Genomic DNA, 17,786 nt, shown 5'->3' on the forward strand with positions numbered 1-17,786 from the left:
AACACCAATGGCTTCTCTGCAGGTGTATGTGTTGCTGCAAAATTATAAAAAATGGAATGCTGTCTTTTACCCCCACTTGGTCAGCACCACAGTGCCCTAGTTATCTGGTAGATATCTTAATCTCAATCAGCAAAGCCTCTCACCCTCTTTGCTCTAGCCCCTATAACACTGCCTATGGCCTCTCTCTGAGCCTGGCAACAATCTGTCTACCAATGCATTCCCCAAGGCAGGCTGTCACCATGCCAGAAATATACATCTCAATTCCATGGTGGCTTAGAGTCCCAGCTGATACATACTCTATTAAACTTAATTCCCCGCAAGAAACAACACACAATAACCTCTGATCCAATTGATAAGATCCTCTTCCCTCAAACTTTTCTGCCACTCATCCTTCCCTCTCATCCAATGACAGGCCTCGTCCTATCTTGTACCTGCCTTCACCTGCTTAATGACATCACCCACTCCCCCATGCCTTTTAAGATGACTGTGCTCTGTGCTGTCTTTCCCTGGCAGGTGAGCATCTATGACCGTGAAGGCTGAGCTGTTCAGTTTCAGCGGGTACAAGATCTACCTGGGACATGGGTAGCATTATGCCAAGACAGATTGGAAGGTTTTCCAGTTTTCTTACTGGCAAAAGTGAGTCTGCATTCCTTTCCAAAAGGAATCCGAGGCAGATGAACTAGACTGTCCTCTACAGAAACACACACACACACACACACACACACACACACACAAAACACAGGCTGAAGAAATTCAAAAGAAAATAACTCGCAGTACCGTCACGTTCCAGGGAGTCATCCCTGTGTGTCTTGTGCTGATATAATGCTAAGAAGAATCAGAAAACGGGAGTCAGGAAAGCTCATTGAGAGCAGGCTATAAGGACTGACAAAAAAAGCAAAAAAGGTTAAGCGGGTATCAAAGATAGCAATGGTGGCTGCCAAGGCCCCCACAAAGGCAGCCAATAAACAAAAGATTGTGAATCCTGTGAAGGTCTCTGCTCTGAGAGTTGGTAGGAAAAGCTTATTTGGTAAATCAGAGTTTAAAATAAAATCTGTCTTTAACTCTAAACAGAACAAAACAAACAAAAAAAGATAAATATGGATTGGAAAACTTTTATCACAATTTTTAAATTGTAGGGTTTCTCTCCAGTATGTATTTTTCTATGTATTTGGAGACTATTATGTTGGGAAAAGGCTTTGTCACATTGGTTACATTTGGAGGGTATCTCTCCTGTGTATGTTCTTTAATGTATTTGGAGATTACTGTGTTGTGAAAGGCTTTATCACATTGCTTACTTTTGTAGGGTTTCTTTTGGTATGAACTCTATGTGTCTAGAGACTATTTTGTTGTGAAAAGGGTTTAACACATTCACTATATTTGTAGGGTTTCTCCCCAGTATGAACTCTTTCATGCCTGTAGAGGATACTGGGTCGTGAAAAGGCTTTATCACATTCATTACATTTGTAGGGTTTCTCTCCAGTGTGAACTCTTTTATGTATCTGGAGGCTACTGGGTCGTGAAAAGGCTTTATCACATTCATTACATTTGTAGGGTTTCTCTCCAGTATGAATCCTTTTATGCATCAGGAGTCTATTGTGTTGTGAAAAGGCTTCACCACAGTCACTACATTTGTAGGGTTTGTCTTCAGTGTGAACTCTTTTATGCCTCCGTAGGCTACTGTGGTCTGAAAAGGCTTTATCACATTCATTACATTTGTAGGGTTTCTCCCCAGTATGAACTCTTTTATGCCTGTAGAGTATACTGGGTCTTGAAAAGGCTTTATCACATTCATTACATTTGTAGGGTTTCTCTCAGTATGAACTCTTTTTTATGTATCTGGAGGCTACTGTGTATGAAAAGGCTTTTATCACATTCATTACATTTGTAGGGTTTCTCTCAGTGAACTTTTTATGCTTTTATGCTTTTATCTGGAGGGAACTACTGTGGTCTGGTTCTGAAAAGGCTTTATCACATTCATTACATTTGTAGGGTTTCTCTCCAGTGTGAACTCTTTTATGCATCTGGAGGCTACTGTGTACTGAAAAGGCTTTATCACATTCATTACATTTGTAGGGTTTCTCTCCAGTGTGAACTCTTTTATGCTTCTGGAGTCTACTGGGTCGTGAAAAGGCTTTATCACATTCATTACATTTGTAGGGTTTCTCTCCAGTGTGAACTCTTTTATGCTTCTGGAGGTTACTGTGTCTGAAAAGGCTTTATCACATTCATTACATTTGTAGGGTTTCTCTCCAGTGTGAACTCTTTTATGCATCTGGAGGCTACTGTGTACTGAAAAGGCTTTATCACATTCATTACATTTGTAGGGTTTCTCTCCAGTGTGAACTCTTTTATGCTTCTGGAGGCTACTGTGTGTGAAAAGGCTTTATCACATTCATTACATTTGTAGGGTTTCTCTCCAGTGTGAACTCTTTTATGCTTCTGGAGGCTACTGGGTCGTGAAAAGGCTTTATCACATTCATGACATTTGTAGGGTTTCTCTCCAGTATGAACTCTTTTATGTATCTGGAGGCTAGTGTGGTATAAAAAGGTTTTATCACATTCATTCCACTTGTAGGGTTTCTCTCCTGTATGAATTCTTTTATGCTTCCGTAGGGTACTGTGGTCTGAAAAGGCTTTATCACATTCATTACATTTGTAGGGTTTCTCTCCAGTGTGAACTCTTTTATGCTTCTGGAGGCTACTGTGTACTGAAAAGGCTTTATCACATTCATTACATTTGTAGGGTTTCTCTCCAGTGTGAACTCTTTTATGTTCTGGAGGCTATGGTGTTGTGAAAAGGCTTTATCACATTCCTTACATTTGTAGGGTTTCTCTCCAGTATGAACTCTATTATGCCTCTTGAGTCTACTGTGTAGTGAAAAGGCTTTATCACATTCATTACATTTGTAGGGTTTCTCTCCAGTGTGAACTCTTTTATGCCTCTGGAGGCTACTGTGTATTGAAAAGGCTTTATCACATTCATTACATTTGTAGGGTTTCTCTCCAGTATGAACTCTATTATGCATCTGGAGTCTACTTGGTCGTGAAAAGGCTTTATCACATTCATTGCATTTGTAGGGTTTCTCTCCAGTGTGAACTCTTTGATGCTTCTGGAGTCTAATGGGTTGTGAAAAAGCTTTATCACATTCATTACATTTGTAGGGTTTCTTTTCAGTATGAAGTCTTTCATGCTTTTTAAGTTTACTGTGATTTGCAAAAACTTTACCACATTGACTACATTCATAAGGTTTTTGTCTAGCTTGTGTTCTTTTATGTATTTGGAGACTTGTGTAAGGAGCAAAGGCTTCAACACACTGAATAACTTCAGAGGGCTTCTTTTCTGAATGAATCCTTTCATTCCTTTGAGGATGACTGTGAGCATGTAAAGCAAAGGGTTTTCCACAGTGAGTATATTCGGAGGGAATCTCTGCACTCTGACTTCTTTCATGCCTGAGAAGATAATATGCACATGTGAAAGGTTTACCACACTGATGAACACTTTCATCTGGATGATTTAATGTTACTGTTTCTCTAAATATAAAGAGGCATCTGGCCTTAAATTTTTTTCACTTCGTTCACATTCAAGCTTTCCCTTGACTATGGGCTGTTTTGCATCTTCCAAGATCCCTGAGATGGCAGAGCATTTATTACATAGCTCAGATTTACATATCCTTTTTCTATAAAAGGTTTTTCCCAAATTTGAAGAAAAGCAAAAGAGCTCAGAGCTTTAATACACTAAGTGTATTCCAATATTTACTGTAGTGTTGTTCATACTATATTTGGGAAGTAATCCAGGAGAAACAGAAGCATTTCTCCATTCCTAGTACTCAAGAGAATTTATTACAAATTGAGGTTCCATATGTATTGCCAATGAAGTTGGAAAAATCATTAATTGTAAAACATTTATCATGTAGAAACAGTCTAGTATAACAGCCACCCACTATATATCTTCTCATTGTTATGGGAGAGAGAGTGTCAGAAAAAGATTGAGATACATAGATAGAAAGATAGGTAGAAAGATAAATAGATGGAAGGATGGAAGGATGGATGGATATGATAGATAGAGATAGATAGATACATAGATGGATAGATAGATAGACAGAGAGAGAGGTACATTGTTTCCTTCAAAATCCCTTTTATATACATGGTTTGTGTTCATTATGATATATGACATATCTATGAAAGGAAGATGAACACATTGCATTCACATAATTTAACACTTTGTTCTTCATAGACAAGTGATATAGGGATGGAGGTTAATGCACAACATCCTTCTTACAACAAATAATCTGCCAATTTCACTAAATCTAACAATATCACTATTAATATCTGAATAAGCTTATTAGAAGCTTTTCGACATGTATTTGTCAACCATTCAACATGTGGAGCTTTTAAAAAATTAGCAGAAATGTATTGCCAGTTGTACAGTGTTATAATAGGGCTGTCTTTCAAATGGTGATATACACTAAGGCATTGTTTCCAAGTCCACTTTCTTAAAAAATTGCATTCCAAAACAAATCAGATAAAAGCACACGGAATACCATGGTTTTGTTAGAATGTATCAATCACCAATATATTTAAAGCAGTTCTTATTTACACTCTTGCTTTACTTTCAAACTTTCAGCACACATTAAAATTTCTTCAGAGGCATATTTGTATGAGCTTGCATATAAGAAGTACCTCCTCTGTCTTCTAGAACTTTGACAATGTTCCTCAATATTTTGGTCTTCCCAATTAAAGCCTGAAATAGAGTAAGAGAAAAACGATGAATGGAAATTATGGAAAATATAAGTGACAATGTACAGTGAATCTTAAAGTCATGCATGCTTTACTCACCAAATTCTCTACCCATCTCAATTGAAAGTACAGAAGTGCTTCAAAACAAAGAAGGGTTTTCTCCAATTTTAAAACAGGAAAGGGAATTTATACTCTTACCTATAGCATTGAGGTTCCTGTAGGTCTCCAGCATGACATCTTTGTAGAGCTTCTTCTGGAAGGGATCCAGCAAAGCCCACTCTTCCTGAGTGAAGTTCACATGCACATCCTCATAAGTCACTGTCTTCTTGAGTATCCCATACATGGGTACAAAAGAAAGCATGATAGAGACAACATTGGGCATGTATTCTTCATAAACAATGTGTTCATATAATTATGGGGACTATCAGACTTATTTCTTGACTCCAAAGTTCTACTGTAACTACCAATACATACTTGTAGGAAATGTATTAATGAGGTTCACCCCTGTCATTTCACAGCCTGTTCAATAGGATGTAGCCTTTCTAGTGAAATGACACCTACATATGTAAAGAGGACACAAGCTCTACAAGATCAATAGTGCTTACCACACATCGAAGAAATTGTATTAACACTAACAATTACTGACTGTAAAAATCAGTTAAAAGCTGGGTCTATTGTCCTGTGCCTTTAACACTGCAGTCAGGAGACAGAAGCAGAATTATCACATTGAGTCGGATGCCAGTGTGGGGTATATAATGAGTTCTAGAACAGCCAAAGGTACATAGTAAGACCCTGTATCCTCTACCAGAATTGACTAACCAAACCAGAAATATAGAAAGACCTCAGGTTTTTCCTTAAATCTATAAGAGCATTATACATAAAATCCAGTTCTACCAGTTCTATAGTCATCTTCCAGAAACCTGAGGTGAAGAGGTACAAATTGTAAGATTAACAAGATATTACCAAAAGGGAATATATGTTTAAACATTTACAATTAGGCAGGGGGTTGGTGATTTAGCTCAGTGGTAGAGCGCTTGCCTAGGAAGCCCAAGACCCTGGGTTCGGTCCTCAGCTCCGAGGGAAAAAAAAGAACTTTACAATTAGGCAGAAGAAAATCTTAGCTATATGAAAGTTGATTAGATGTAAACAACACAGTGCAGGAGAGATGGCTCAGCAGTGAAGTACAGGGCATGGTTCTCATGCTTTGACTGGGAATCTGCATGTAAATTATGCAGTTCCTTGTCTCTAATTGGATTTTGATCGATCAAGATCCATTGACAGCAGCCAATGGAAAGGGTAGAAAAGGTGAGAATTCCAGGTTCCCAAAGGTGAGGAAAGAGAAGCAGGAGACAGGAAAGAGAGATTTGTCTTGCTTTGGAGAGAGAGCCGACAACCATGTAAGATGTCCAGAGGAGTGTTCATTGGCCGCAACCCCAGGTTGGAGATTAGAGATGCAATTAAGCTGAGAGTAGTTTTATGGTGGTGAGCAATGAAAAGGTAACTGGGCAACTAAGCTAAGGGCAGATATAGAGCATAGAGCAAAGAGTAACGGAGAGGACACACTAGCTGTGGGAAGCTTGGATGAGACATAAGTCAGGATAAACATATTAGTGTGTGTGTGTGTGTGTGTGTGTGTGTGTGTGTGTGTGTGTGTGTGTGTGTGTGTGTGTGTGTGTTGTTCTATTGTGTGACACTGTTCCCCCATACAAGGGAACCAGGGCAGGGACTGGAAGTGTACCTGTCAGGAACTTAAAGCAGGGTAGTGAAAAGGATACATGCTTCAGGAAGAGCTCTTGCAGGTCCTACAAATAAGTGAGGTGAATTGTTGTATTTACAGCAGGATCACAGCTATCCATTATTCTACTTTCAGCAGGTGTCAGACCATTGTCTGGCTACTCTGAGGCCTAGACACACCTGAGGTGTATATTCATGCATATAGGCAAAAGACTCATAGTCTTTCTAACATAAAGTCACAACAAACACGACAGGTAGAAAGAAGGTCAGTGAATGCCCTGCAATGACTGAGAAGACTCAGAAGTATTAACATCATGAGTACATGGTACCATAGGAAATAGAATGATGATGACTAAGAAATTTCAAACATCAAATGTGGGGTAAGTTCAGCACAAAAGCATATGCTTGACATATAAAGACACATTCATTCCAGGCCCATTTATATCAATAAAAGAGAAAGGCCAGGCATGTTGGCCCACATTTGATTCCAGCATTAGAACCCAGATTCAATTTGATCCCTACATTCAAAGCCTGACTAGCATATAGGCCTACTTTGAGGATACCCACGGCCACAAAGAGAAACTGTCTTCAAAAACAAAACCAAATTTGAAAAATATGAAAACATTAGTTAAGCAAAATAGCTTAGCATTGCTTCTTCTGTATCTCATATGATTTAAGGACAGAGTCTATTAAAAGGAAGGCAGGACAGGAAGGAAGGACACGAGAAGGAAGCTGAAGGATGAATTTCAAGGAAAACAGAATAACAGAAATAAGTGGTTATTGATTAAGTCTATAGACACTCAAATCCCATCCCAATAAGGAATTGCCTCTTGTAGGAGTCCTTCTCCACATATTCTCACCAACAAGTCCACCAACAAGAGACAAATGTTTAAAGTCAACATACTATCTGGATGCTCTTTCATCCACCTAACTACCCTAGACCATGCTCTCTATAGGTTCATGGTCATTCCATGACAAAAATGCATTTAACCTAACATCAAGGACCCTTAAAGTCTGTTACAGCATGTACAGTGTTCAAATGTCCAAAGTCTCCTGTCACCCTCAAGACAATCTTTAGACTGTCACATACTCTAAAGTCTGAAAGCAAGTTATATCTTTATCACATAAAATGGCAAATCCCATGGGGTAGAGAGCTGAATTCCCAGAAGTGTGGACAATCCTGAGACCTCATGGGAGACCGCCACTTCTGCCCACTTCTGTTCACATTCCTCAACCAAAAGGAACCTGCGTAGGGTCCCCTTGATACAGGAATATAGGAGTGGTCACTGGCAAGAACCTGCTGATTCCTGAACTGAACTGGAACTGAACTGAACCAGTACCAGAGATCGCTCCACCCAAATCTTGTGGGTGGGACAGCTGGACCCTCAGAAGTGTGGACAATCCCGAGAACTCACAGGAGACAACTACTTACTGCACACCTATCTGACCAAAGATTAAACCTCCTAGTGACATCTGTGCCCTCTGGGCACAGGGACCTAGGAGCAGTCAGGGACAGGACCCTTCGAGTTTCTGCCTGTGGCGAGAGCTGAAAGGCAGTCACAAGGAGTCACACCTGAGAGCAGAGGTGAGATCACCTTTTCTGCTCCAAGCAACCCGTCCGGTGGCCTCAGGACACACAAGGCAGAAGACTTCTGGGACAGGACACTTCTGGTTTCTGGCTGTGCCCGGAACTGAACTGAATGAATCCCACAGGTCCCAGCACCCAAATCCCATAGGGGAGAGAGCTAAATTCCCAGAAATGAGGACAAATCTGAGACCTCAGGACAGACCGCCACTTCTGCCCACTTCTCATCACATTCCTGGCCCAAGGGGAACTTGCATAGTAGCCTCTGGATACAGGAATAGAGCTGCAGTCAGTGGCAGGAACCTGCTAGTAGGCTCTGCTGGAGCCTGGAACTGAACTGAACTGGTCCCACAGCTCCCTCTACCCAAAACCTGTAGGGGAGAAAACTGGACACTCAGAAGTGCAAACAATCCTGAGAACTCAGGGGAACCAACTACTTTCCAACCACATTCTTCACCCAAGAGGAAATTGCTTAGAGCCATCTGTGCCCTTTGGGCACAGGGACCTAGAAGCAGTCAGGGGCAGGAACCTTCTGGTTTCTGCTTGTGCCAAAAGCTGAAAGCCAGTCACCAGGATAGCCTACACACCATGAGCAGAGGTAAGACCAACACTTCTGTGCCAGCAACCCGCCTGGAGGCTTCAGGTCAAACAAACCCAGGAGTAGGTCTCTGTTCCCAGATTCAGCTGAAAGAAAACAGGCCTACAGGACAGTCAAGCCACTGTCAGACACAGCAACACAAGCTAACACCAGAGACAACCAGCACAGGATCCTAATCAACAGGAACCAAAACTACTTGGCATCATCAGAGCCCAGTTCTCTGAGCAAAACAAACTCTGGATTTCCAAACACACTGGAAAAGCAAGATTTGGATTTAAAATCACATTTTACGATGATGATGGAGAACATAAATAACTCCCTTAAAGAAATACAGGACAGAACCAGTAAACAAGTAGAAGCCCTTAAAGAGGAAACACAAAAATCCCTTCAAGAATTACAGGAAAATACAACCAAACAGGTAAAGGAATTGAATCAAACCATCCATGATTTAAAAATGGAAATACAAACAATAAAGAAAGCACAAAGGGAGATAACCCTGGAGATAGAAAACCTAGGAAAGAGATCAGGAGTCGTAGGTGCAAGTGTCACCAACGGAATACAAGAGAGAGAAGAGAGAATCTCAGGGGCAGAAGATACCATAGAAAACATTGACACAACCATCAAATATAATGTAAAACGCAAAAATCTCCTAGACCTAAACATTCAGGAAATCTAGGACACAATGAGAAGATTAAACCTAAGGACAATAGGTATAGGAGAAAGTTAAGACTTCTAACTTAAAGAGCCAGTAAATATCTTCAACAAAATTATAGTGAAAACATCCTTACCTAAAGAAAGAGATGCTCATAAATATACAAGAAGACTACAAAACTCCAAATAGGATGGACCAGAAAAGAAATTGCTCCTGTCACATTATACTTAAAAGACCAAATGCACACAACAAAGAAAGAATATTAAAAGCAGTAAGGAAAAAAGGTCAAGTAACATATAAAGGCAGACCTATAAGAATTACACCAGACTTCTCACCAGAGACTATGAAAGCCAGAAGATCCTGGGCAGATGTCATAAGAACACTAGGAGAACACAAATGCCAGCGCATGCTACTGTATCCAGCAAAACTCTCAATTAATGTAGATGGAGAAACTAAGATATTATATTAAAAATGAAATTTACACAATTTCTTTCTAAAAAGCCAGCCCTACAAGGGACAATATGGAAAATTCCAACACATGGAAGAAAACTAAATCCTAGAAAAATCTCATGCAATGAACCCAAACGAAGAGAACCAAACAAACATAATTCCACCTCTAACAACAAAACTAACAGGAAACATAAATCACTATTCCTTAATATAGATTAACATCAATGGACTCGACTCCCCAATAAAAAGATGTAGACTAACAGACTGGATATGTAAAGAGGACCCAGCATTTTGCTACATACAGGAAACACAACTCAGAGACAAAGACAGACACTACTTCAGAGTAAAAGGCTGGAAAACAACTTTCCAAGCAATTGATCTGAAGAAACAAGCTGGAGCAGCCATTGTAATATCGAATAAAATCGACTTGCAACCAAAAGTTATCAAAGAAAATAAGGAAGAAAACTTCATACTCATCAAAGGAAAAATCCACCAAGACAAACTCTCAATCCTAAATATCTATGCTCCAAATGCAATGGCACCTACATTCTTATTAAAAAAAAAAAAAAAAACTTACTGAAGCTCAAAGCATACATTGCACCTCACACAATAATACTAGGAGAACCCCACTCTCATCAATGGATAGATCATGGAAATACAAATGAAACAGAGACATAGAGAAACTAACAGAAGTTATGAACCAAAAGGACTTAAGAAATATTTATAGAACATTTCATCCTAAAACAAAGGACTATACCTTCATCTCAGGACCTCATGGTACCTTCTCCAATACTGACCATATAATCAGTCACAAAACAGACTTCAACAGATATAAAAAGATTAAAATAATCCCATGCATCCAATCAGATCACCATAGACTAAGGCGGGTCTTCAATAACAACAATAATGACAGAAAGCCCACATATACATGGAAGTTGAACAAAGCTCTACTCAATGATAACAAGGAAGAAATAAAGAAAGAAATTAAAGACCTTTTAGAAATTAATGAAAAAGAAGGCACAACATATCCAAACTTATGGGACACTATGAAAGCAGTTCTAAGAGGAAAACTCATAGCTCTGAGTACCTCCAAAAAGGAATAGGAGAGAACATACATCAATCAGCAGCTTGACAGCACACAGAAAAGCTCTAGAACAAAAGGAAGGAAATACACCCAAGAGGAGTAGAAGGCAGAAAATAATCAAACTCAGGGCTGAAATCAACCAAGTAGAAAAGAAAAGGACCATACAAAGAATCCACAATATCAGGAGCTGGTTCTTTGAGAAAATCAACAAGATAAATTAACACGTAGCCAGACTAACCAGAGGGCACAGAGAGTGTATCCAAATTCACAACATCAGAAATGAAAAGGGAGACATAACAACAGAATCTGAGGAAATTAAAATAATCATCAGATCCCACTACAAAAGCCTATATTCAACAAAACTGGATAATCTGGAGGAAATGGACAATTTTCTAGACAAGTACCAGATACCAAAGTTAAATTAGCATCAGTTAAACCATCTAAACAATCCTATCCCTCCTAAAGAAACAGCAGCAGTCATTAAAGGTCTCCCAACCAAAAAGAGCCCAGGACCAGATGGGTTTATTGCAGAATTCTATCAGACCTTCATAGAAGATATCGTACCAGTACTGTCCAAACTATTCCACAAAATACAAACAGACTCAAACCACACAAAAACCCAACAAAGAAAGAGAACTTCAGACAAATTTCCTTTGTGAATATTGACACAAAATTATTCAATAAAATTCTTGCAAACCTAATCCAAGAACACATCAAAATGATCATCCATCATGATAAAGTAGGCTTCATCCCAGGGATGCAGGGATGTTTCAACATACAGAAATCCATCAACGTAATCCACTATATAAACAAACTCAAAGAAAAAAACTACATGATCATTTCATTAGATGCTCAGAAAGCATTTGAGAAAATTCAACACCCCTTCACAATAAAAGTCCCAGAAAGATCAGGAGTTCAAGGCCCATACATAAACATAGTAAAAGCAATACACAGCAAACCAGTAGCCAACATTAAACTGAATGGAGAGAAACTTGAAGCAATCGCACTAAAATCAGGGACTAGACAAGGCTGCCCACTCTCTCCCTACTTATTCAATATAGTTCTTGAAGTTCTAGCCAGAGCAATCGGACAACAAAAGGAGGTCAAGGGGATACAGTTTGGAAAAGAAGAGGTCAAAATATCACTATTTACAGATGATATGATAATATACTTTAGTGAACCCAAAAGTTCCACCAGAGAACTACTAAGCCTGATAAACAACTTCAGCAAAGTGGCTTGGTATAAAAGTAAATCAAACAGATCAGTAGCCTTCCTCTACTCAAAGGATAAACAGGCTGAGAAAGAAATGAGAGAAAAGGCATTCCTTCACAATAGTCCCAAATAACATAAAATACCTTGGTGTGACTCTAAGCAAGCAAGTGAAAGAACTTCAAGTCTCTGAAGAAAGAAAGTGAAGAAGATCTCAAAAGATGGAAAGATCTCCCATGCTCATGGATTGGAAAGATTAATAGGTTAAAAATGGCCATCTTCCCAAAAGCAATCTACAGATTGAATGCAATCCCCATCAAAATTCCAACTCAATTCTTCATAGAGTTAGAAAGAGCAATTTGCAAATTCATTTGGAATAACAAAAAACCCAGGATAGCAAAAACTATCCTTAACAATAAAAGAACTTCTGTGGGAATCATCATCTCTGACCTCAAACAGTATTACAGAACAATAGCGATAAAAACTGTATGGAATTGGTACACAGACAGGCAGGTAGATCACTGGAACAGAACTGAAGACCCAGAAATGAACCCACACACCTATGGTCACTAGATCTTTGCCAAAAAAGCTAAAACCATTCAATAGAAAAAAGATAGCATTTATAACAATTTGTGCTGGTTCAGCTGGAGGTCAGCATGTACAGGAATGCAAATGGAACCATTCTTATCACCCTGTCCATAGCTTAAGTCCAAGTGGATCAAGGACCTCCACATAAAGCCAGATACACTCAAACTAATAGACAAAAAGTGAGGAAGAGTCTCGATCACATGGGCACTGGGGGAAATTTCCTGAACAAAACACCAATGGCTTAAGCTCCAAGATCAAGAATCGACACATGGGGCTCATAAAACTGCAAAGCTTATGTAAGGCAAAGGACACTGTCAATAGGACAAAACGGCAACCAACAGATTGGGAAAAGATCTTTGCCAATCCTACATCTGATAGGCTAATATGCAAAATATACAGAGAATTCAAGAAATTAGACCCCAGGGAGTCAAATAACCCTATTAAAGATGGAGTACAGAGCTAAATAAAGAATACTCAGCTTAGTCACATTGGAATCCTTACTCATAATGGAAAAGAAAATCAAAACAACCCTAAGATTCCACTTCACACCAGTCAGAATGGCTAAGATCAAAACCTCAGGTGACCACAAATGCTGGCGAGGATGTGGAGAAACAGGAACACTCCTCCATTGTTGGTGGGATTGCAAACTGGTACAACCACGCTCGAAATCAATCTGAAAGGTCCTCAGAAAATTGGTCATTCCACTACGTGTGGACCCAGTATACTTCTCCTGGGCATATACGGAAAAGGTGCACCAACATACAAAAAAGACACATGCTCTACTATGTTGATAGCAGTCTTATTTATAATAGCAAATGCAGGAAATGCCCTTCAACAGAGGAATGGATACAGAAAATGTGGTACATCTACACCATGGAGTACCACTCAGCTATCAAAATATTGACTTCATGGAATTTGTAGGCAAATGGATTGAACTAGAAAATATCATCCTGAGAGAAGTAACCCAATCACAGAAAAATACACATGGTATGCACTCACTGATAAGTGGATATTAGCCCAAAAGCTCGAATTGCCCAAGATACAAACCACAGACCACATGATGTTCAAGAAGGACAAGCAAAGTGTGGATGCTTAACTCCTTCTTAAAAGGAGGGTATATGGAAGAATAGTTTGGAGAAGAGACAGAAGGAACAGCCATTCAGAGCCATATATATCCAACAAAACTAAATAAGATTAATGACGCTAAGAACTGCATGCTGACAGGAGCCAAATATAGCTGTCTCCTCAGAGGCACAGCAAGAGCATGTCCAATACAGAGGCAAATGCAAGCAGCAAACCATTGAACTGAGAATGGGATCCTTGTTGGAGGAATTAGAGAAAGGATTGAAAACGCTGAAGGGGCTTGCCACCGCATAACAACAACAGAGTTCCCAGGGACTAAACCACTATCAAAGACTATACATGAACTAACCCTGGGCTCCAGCTTCATAATGTAGCAGAGGATGGCCTTGCTGGGCAACAATAGGAGGAAAATCCCTTGGTCCTACGAAGGGTGAACACCCTCCCCCCAGTGTAAGGGAAAGTCAGGAGGGTGGGAAGGGAGGGTGGTTGGGGTGGGGAACACCCTTATAATGAAGAAGAGGAGGATAGGATAGAGGGCTTACGTCAGGGAATCTGGGAAAGGGAATAACATTTGAAAGGTAAACAAAAAAGTATACAATAAAAGACAAAAATGGCACAGAATATCACTTCCCATTCCAATAAACAGGGATGGGTACATCAGTAGATGGAGCAAGGCGAGAAACCTGCAGGTCAAAAGGCAAGTCCTATGGCTCTGTCTCAGACATATGTGGCTTACATTTTAAGGGGCAACTTGTAACATAGCTGTTGTTTTGGTTACTTCTACATTGTGTATGCAGCTCTCCACAGCAGATGACTCATGTTTTGTATCTCAACATCATGTGGTCAGGAAATACAACTGAAGCTTCATCCTCATGACCTCAAGTAATGAACTCAACAGGCTCATCAATGGGGCTGGAAGAGTGCTGAATTGAAACCACAGAGCAAGCATCCATGACCTTTGCATCCTTCTTGTTTCCAACCCACAAGAAATAAGTGGTCTTGTTGAGTCTGGCTTCTAAACTGGGCTGGACCCCATCACAGATGAATAACAGTTGTAGAATCTTTTACTGGGACTAGGAATCACTTTGCCTACTCCTTCCATTAATTGGAGGGTTAGTAGGAAAGCTTGTTACTCTCATGGCATCTTCTAAGATTTCAAGTCCATAGAAAGGATCTTCTGTTTAAAGGTGATAATCTCCTTGCATTTCAATTTATGCTTTCCTTTCAGCACTTGATGGTCATTTGAAACTACCTTTTGTTCTGGATAAGCCACAAACTTTGATTTCACTCCTACCGAACTTGTCGAGTTATTTCATTTGGAACTTCTACAAACTGGACCTCAATATTCCCTACAAGTCCGTGTACCACACACTATAAGCTTCAGTGTGTGCACTGCATAGAGAGAGTAGCAGCAACACAGCAATGGCTAGAAATCCAGATTCTCCCCTCCTCAAGGAATGCCCTCTCACTGAGGACAGAAAGCCCAGTGCATCTCCCCAGATCCACATATACCAACAAAACAGTGTGGATCACAGCTCATCCTGGTCTAACACATTAGACTCTGATAGATCCACCAGTGTACTCTTCCACGTCTGGGGTCTGTGGTCTGGGGTCCTCACACTCACCACGGTGGGACTGTGATCTCCCTCAGATTTCCTAATGGATGTGTCTAAGGGGAATCCTAGAAGACACTGCTTGCTGTCTCCCACTGGTGTGTCTGACTGCTCGGCCTCCCCATATCCCTCATTAGCTTGAACCACACAGCTAAGTCTTAGGAACTTAGCATCTCCCCTACTGGAGGTTGCTGATCAAGCAACTGAGACAAAACAGGTCTCCTGTGATCCGCACTTCCACAGGAACTTGTCAGTGAAGTCAATTCATACACAGGTTCCTCTTTGTTTGTAGTTACCCCTCCACGCCAAGGACAGAGACCTCAGAAAACACTAATGAAAGGTCCTTTCTCCTTCCTACTGTCCACTCGTGGAACATCTTGGAAGGTGTTGTAAGACTGTCTTCCAGGAGTGGGTCCCAGAGTCTCACCCACCAATCTTGTGTGTTTACATTAAAAGGTATGAATTAACACTCGTTAGGAAATTACAAAATCACACACCCTAAGTCAGGCAGGACTTTATTCATAAAGGAGAGCCCTGCAGATGAAGGCTTTAAACTTCAGTTAGTCTGTGATCGAGCTGTTGCCTACCCTGTTTCACGCTGCACTGTACACAGGACACTGTTCCTCCTGCACTGTTCTGAGGGCAGGAGTCCTGCTCCACATGCAAATCCTTTCCCTGTTACTGCAATGCACAGTTCAGTCCATGACTCAAATAGGTAATTTTAAAACTTCGGTTGAGGTGGTACTGCCTTTATCTTAGAATTTAGAAACTTAAATCAAGAAGAAAGCAAGGCCATTGTTCTGGGGACCAATACACATGCTGTAGGCCACCTGCTTCACTTCCATTTTCCTTCCTCCACCTTACCTCACTTCTCTCCTTCTCCCTAAACCTTTTCAGTTCCACCTTCCCCTCCCCAGCCCAATAACCTGCTCTAGCCTATATTTTACATGTTAAAATGGGGAGAAGTTTCCAATGAAAGACACCTGAATATGTGAATACTCCTCATCCTAGGCAGCCCCTCTGGGAAAAGTGGAATTAACATCAAACTACAAACAGCACCAGAGCAATCCACAGTGCCTCTATTTCCAAAGCAATGGAAGATCCTACATCACAGATTCTCCTGTTCCCTTAACAGATTAAATTCCAGTGCTACCCAGCCTTGAGGTTGATTTCATTTAAATGGCAAGGGACAAGTTCTGGAGGGCACTGAGAAGCTAGGTCTCCGCATTTGGCATCCTGCCCATGATGTTTCTAACAGAAACCCCTTGCTCCAAAGGCTTTGCACAGATGCAGCACCCAAACGGAACACATGAGAACACCTAATGGCTAGGACCACACGGAATCTACAAGGTGGCTGCTAGTTCCCACCAAGCCCATGCATGGGAGGGCCACCTCCCTGCCTCCCCCTTCTCAGTCCACTGCTAATTCAGGTTAGGGGCAGTGGTCACATGCTCACCATGATTGGACTTGGTAGTTCAGGGTTGGCACTCCGGTAAGGCACTCAGCAGCAGAGTTCAAAGCATGTCCCACCAACCATTCAAGCCTGCTCAGTAATAGAGTGGAACTTGCAGCAGGAACAAAAGAACCCGGAAGAACACTCCTTTTCTCCTGATTGGAGGGTCGTTAAAAACGCCCTGAATGGCCAGTGAATCTTGAGTGACATGAGCACCTCCATTAGGATTAGAGTGCACTGAAGGCACTGGAGTAGCAAGTTTTCTGGCCCATCATTGTACTCTAGGAGATGACCCTTTTTAGATCTGCAAGATTTGTGTTTCAGTATCCCATTTGTCTGTCCTCCAATAGCCAACCTTTCTGTCTTCCACCACTAAGCAGGAATTTATTCCCCCTCCTTCTTCTACTCCTTGTCCTCATCTTCCTCTTCCTAGTGCTGCTCCTCCTCTTCCTGGTGTATTTCTCCTCCTCCTCTTCCTCATCTTCTTTTTCTCCTACTCCTTGTTATTTTTGTTCCTCTTCTTGTTCTTTTTCCCCTTCCTCTTCTTTTCTACCACCCTCTTTCTGCCCCTCCTCCTCCACTCATGCTACACCCCCTTGAATCAAGATGGATAGCTTCTAAAGTCCAATATTCACTACATGACCCCTTGGCAGAATGGTTCCAAGGATATTAATAATTAAAGAGAGCTTTTAGGACACAAAATATGATGTTTGTTTCTGTAATTTCACATTTGCATAAGGAAAATTGTAGCTAATATTCATCTGCTATACGATGTAAGGGTCTGAAAATTGTTGAAGACCCCAGACTCTGATAGTATACAAAAACAAAGAGGGCTTATTTTATTTTATTTTATTTTATTTTATTTTATTGGTTCTTTTTTTTTTTTTTTGGAGGGGGAGCTTATTGTTGCAGAAACAATCATCATTCAGGGGTCAATCATGATTTGAAATAGCAACCCCAGACAAATGACGCTCTGGAGCCACAGGTTGTCAATGGTCTG

General features: G+C 40.6%; 1 protein-coding gene and 1 pseudogene across 1 annotated transcript; one reads left to right on the plus strand and one right to left on the minus strand.

The window, feature by feature from the left end:
- The first annotated feature begins 523 nt into the window (after positions 1–523).
- LOC116883266 lies at positions 524–2,126 on the plus strand (annotated as a pseudogene).
- On the minus strand, positions 2,082–17,264 carry LOC116883839 (zinc finger protein 431-like). The gene is given in 5 exon segments (XM_032885102.1): positions 2,082–2,774; positions 2,777–3,450; positions 4,681–4,741; positions 4,936–5,059; positions 16,790–17,264. Coding segments are annotated over 5 exon segments (1,440 nt in total). The 5' UTR covers positions 16,793–17,264; the 3' UTR covers positions 2,082–2,196.
- Positions 17,265–17,786: the final 522 nt, after the last annotated feature.

The sequence above is a fragment of the Rattus rattus genome, chromosome 14 (assembly GCF_011064425.1).
Source record: "Rattus rattus isolate New Zealand chromosome 14, Rrattus_CSIRO_v1, whole genome shotgun sequence".
Taxonomy (NCBI): Eukaryota; Metazoa; Chordata; class Mammalia; order Rodentia; family Muridae; genus Rattus; species Rattus rattus.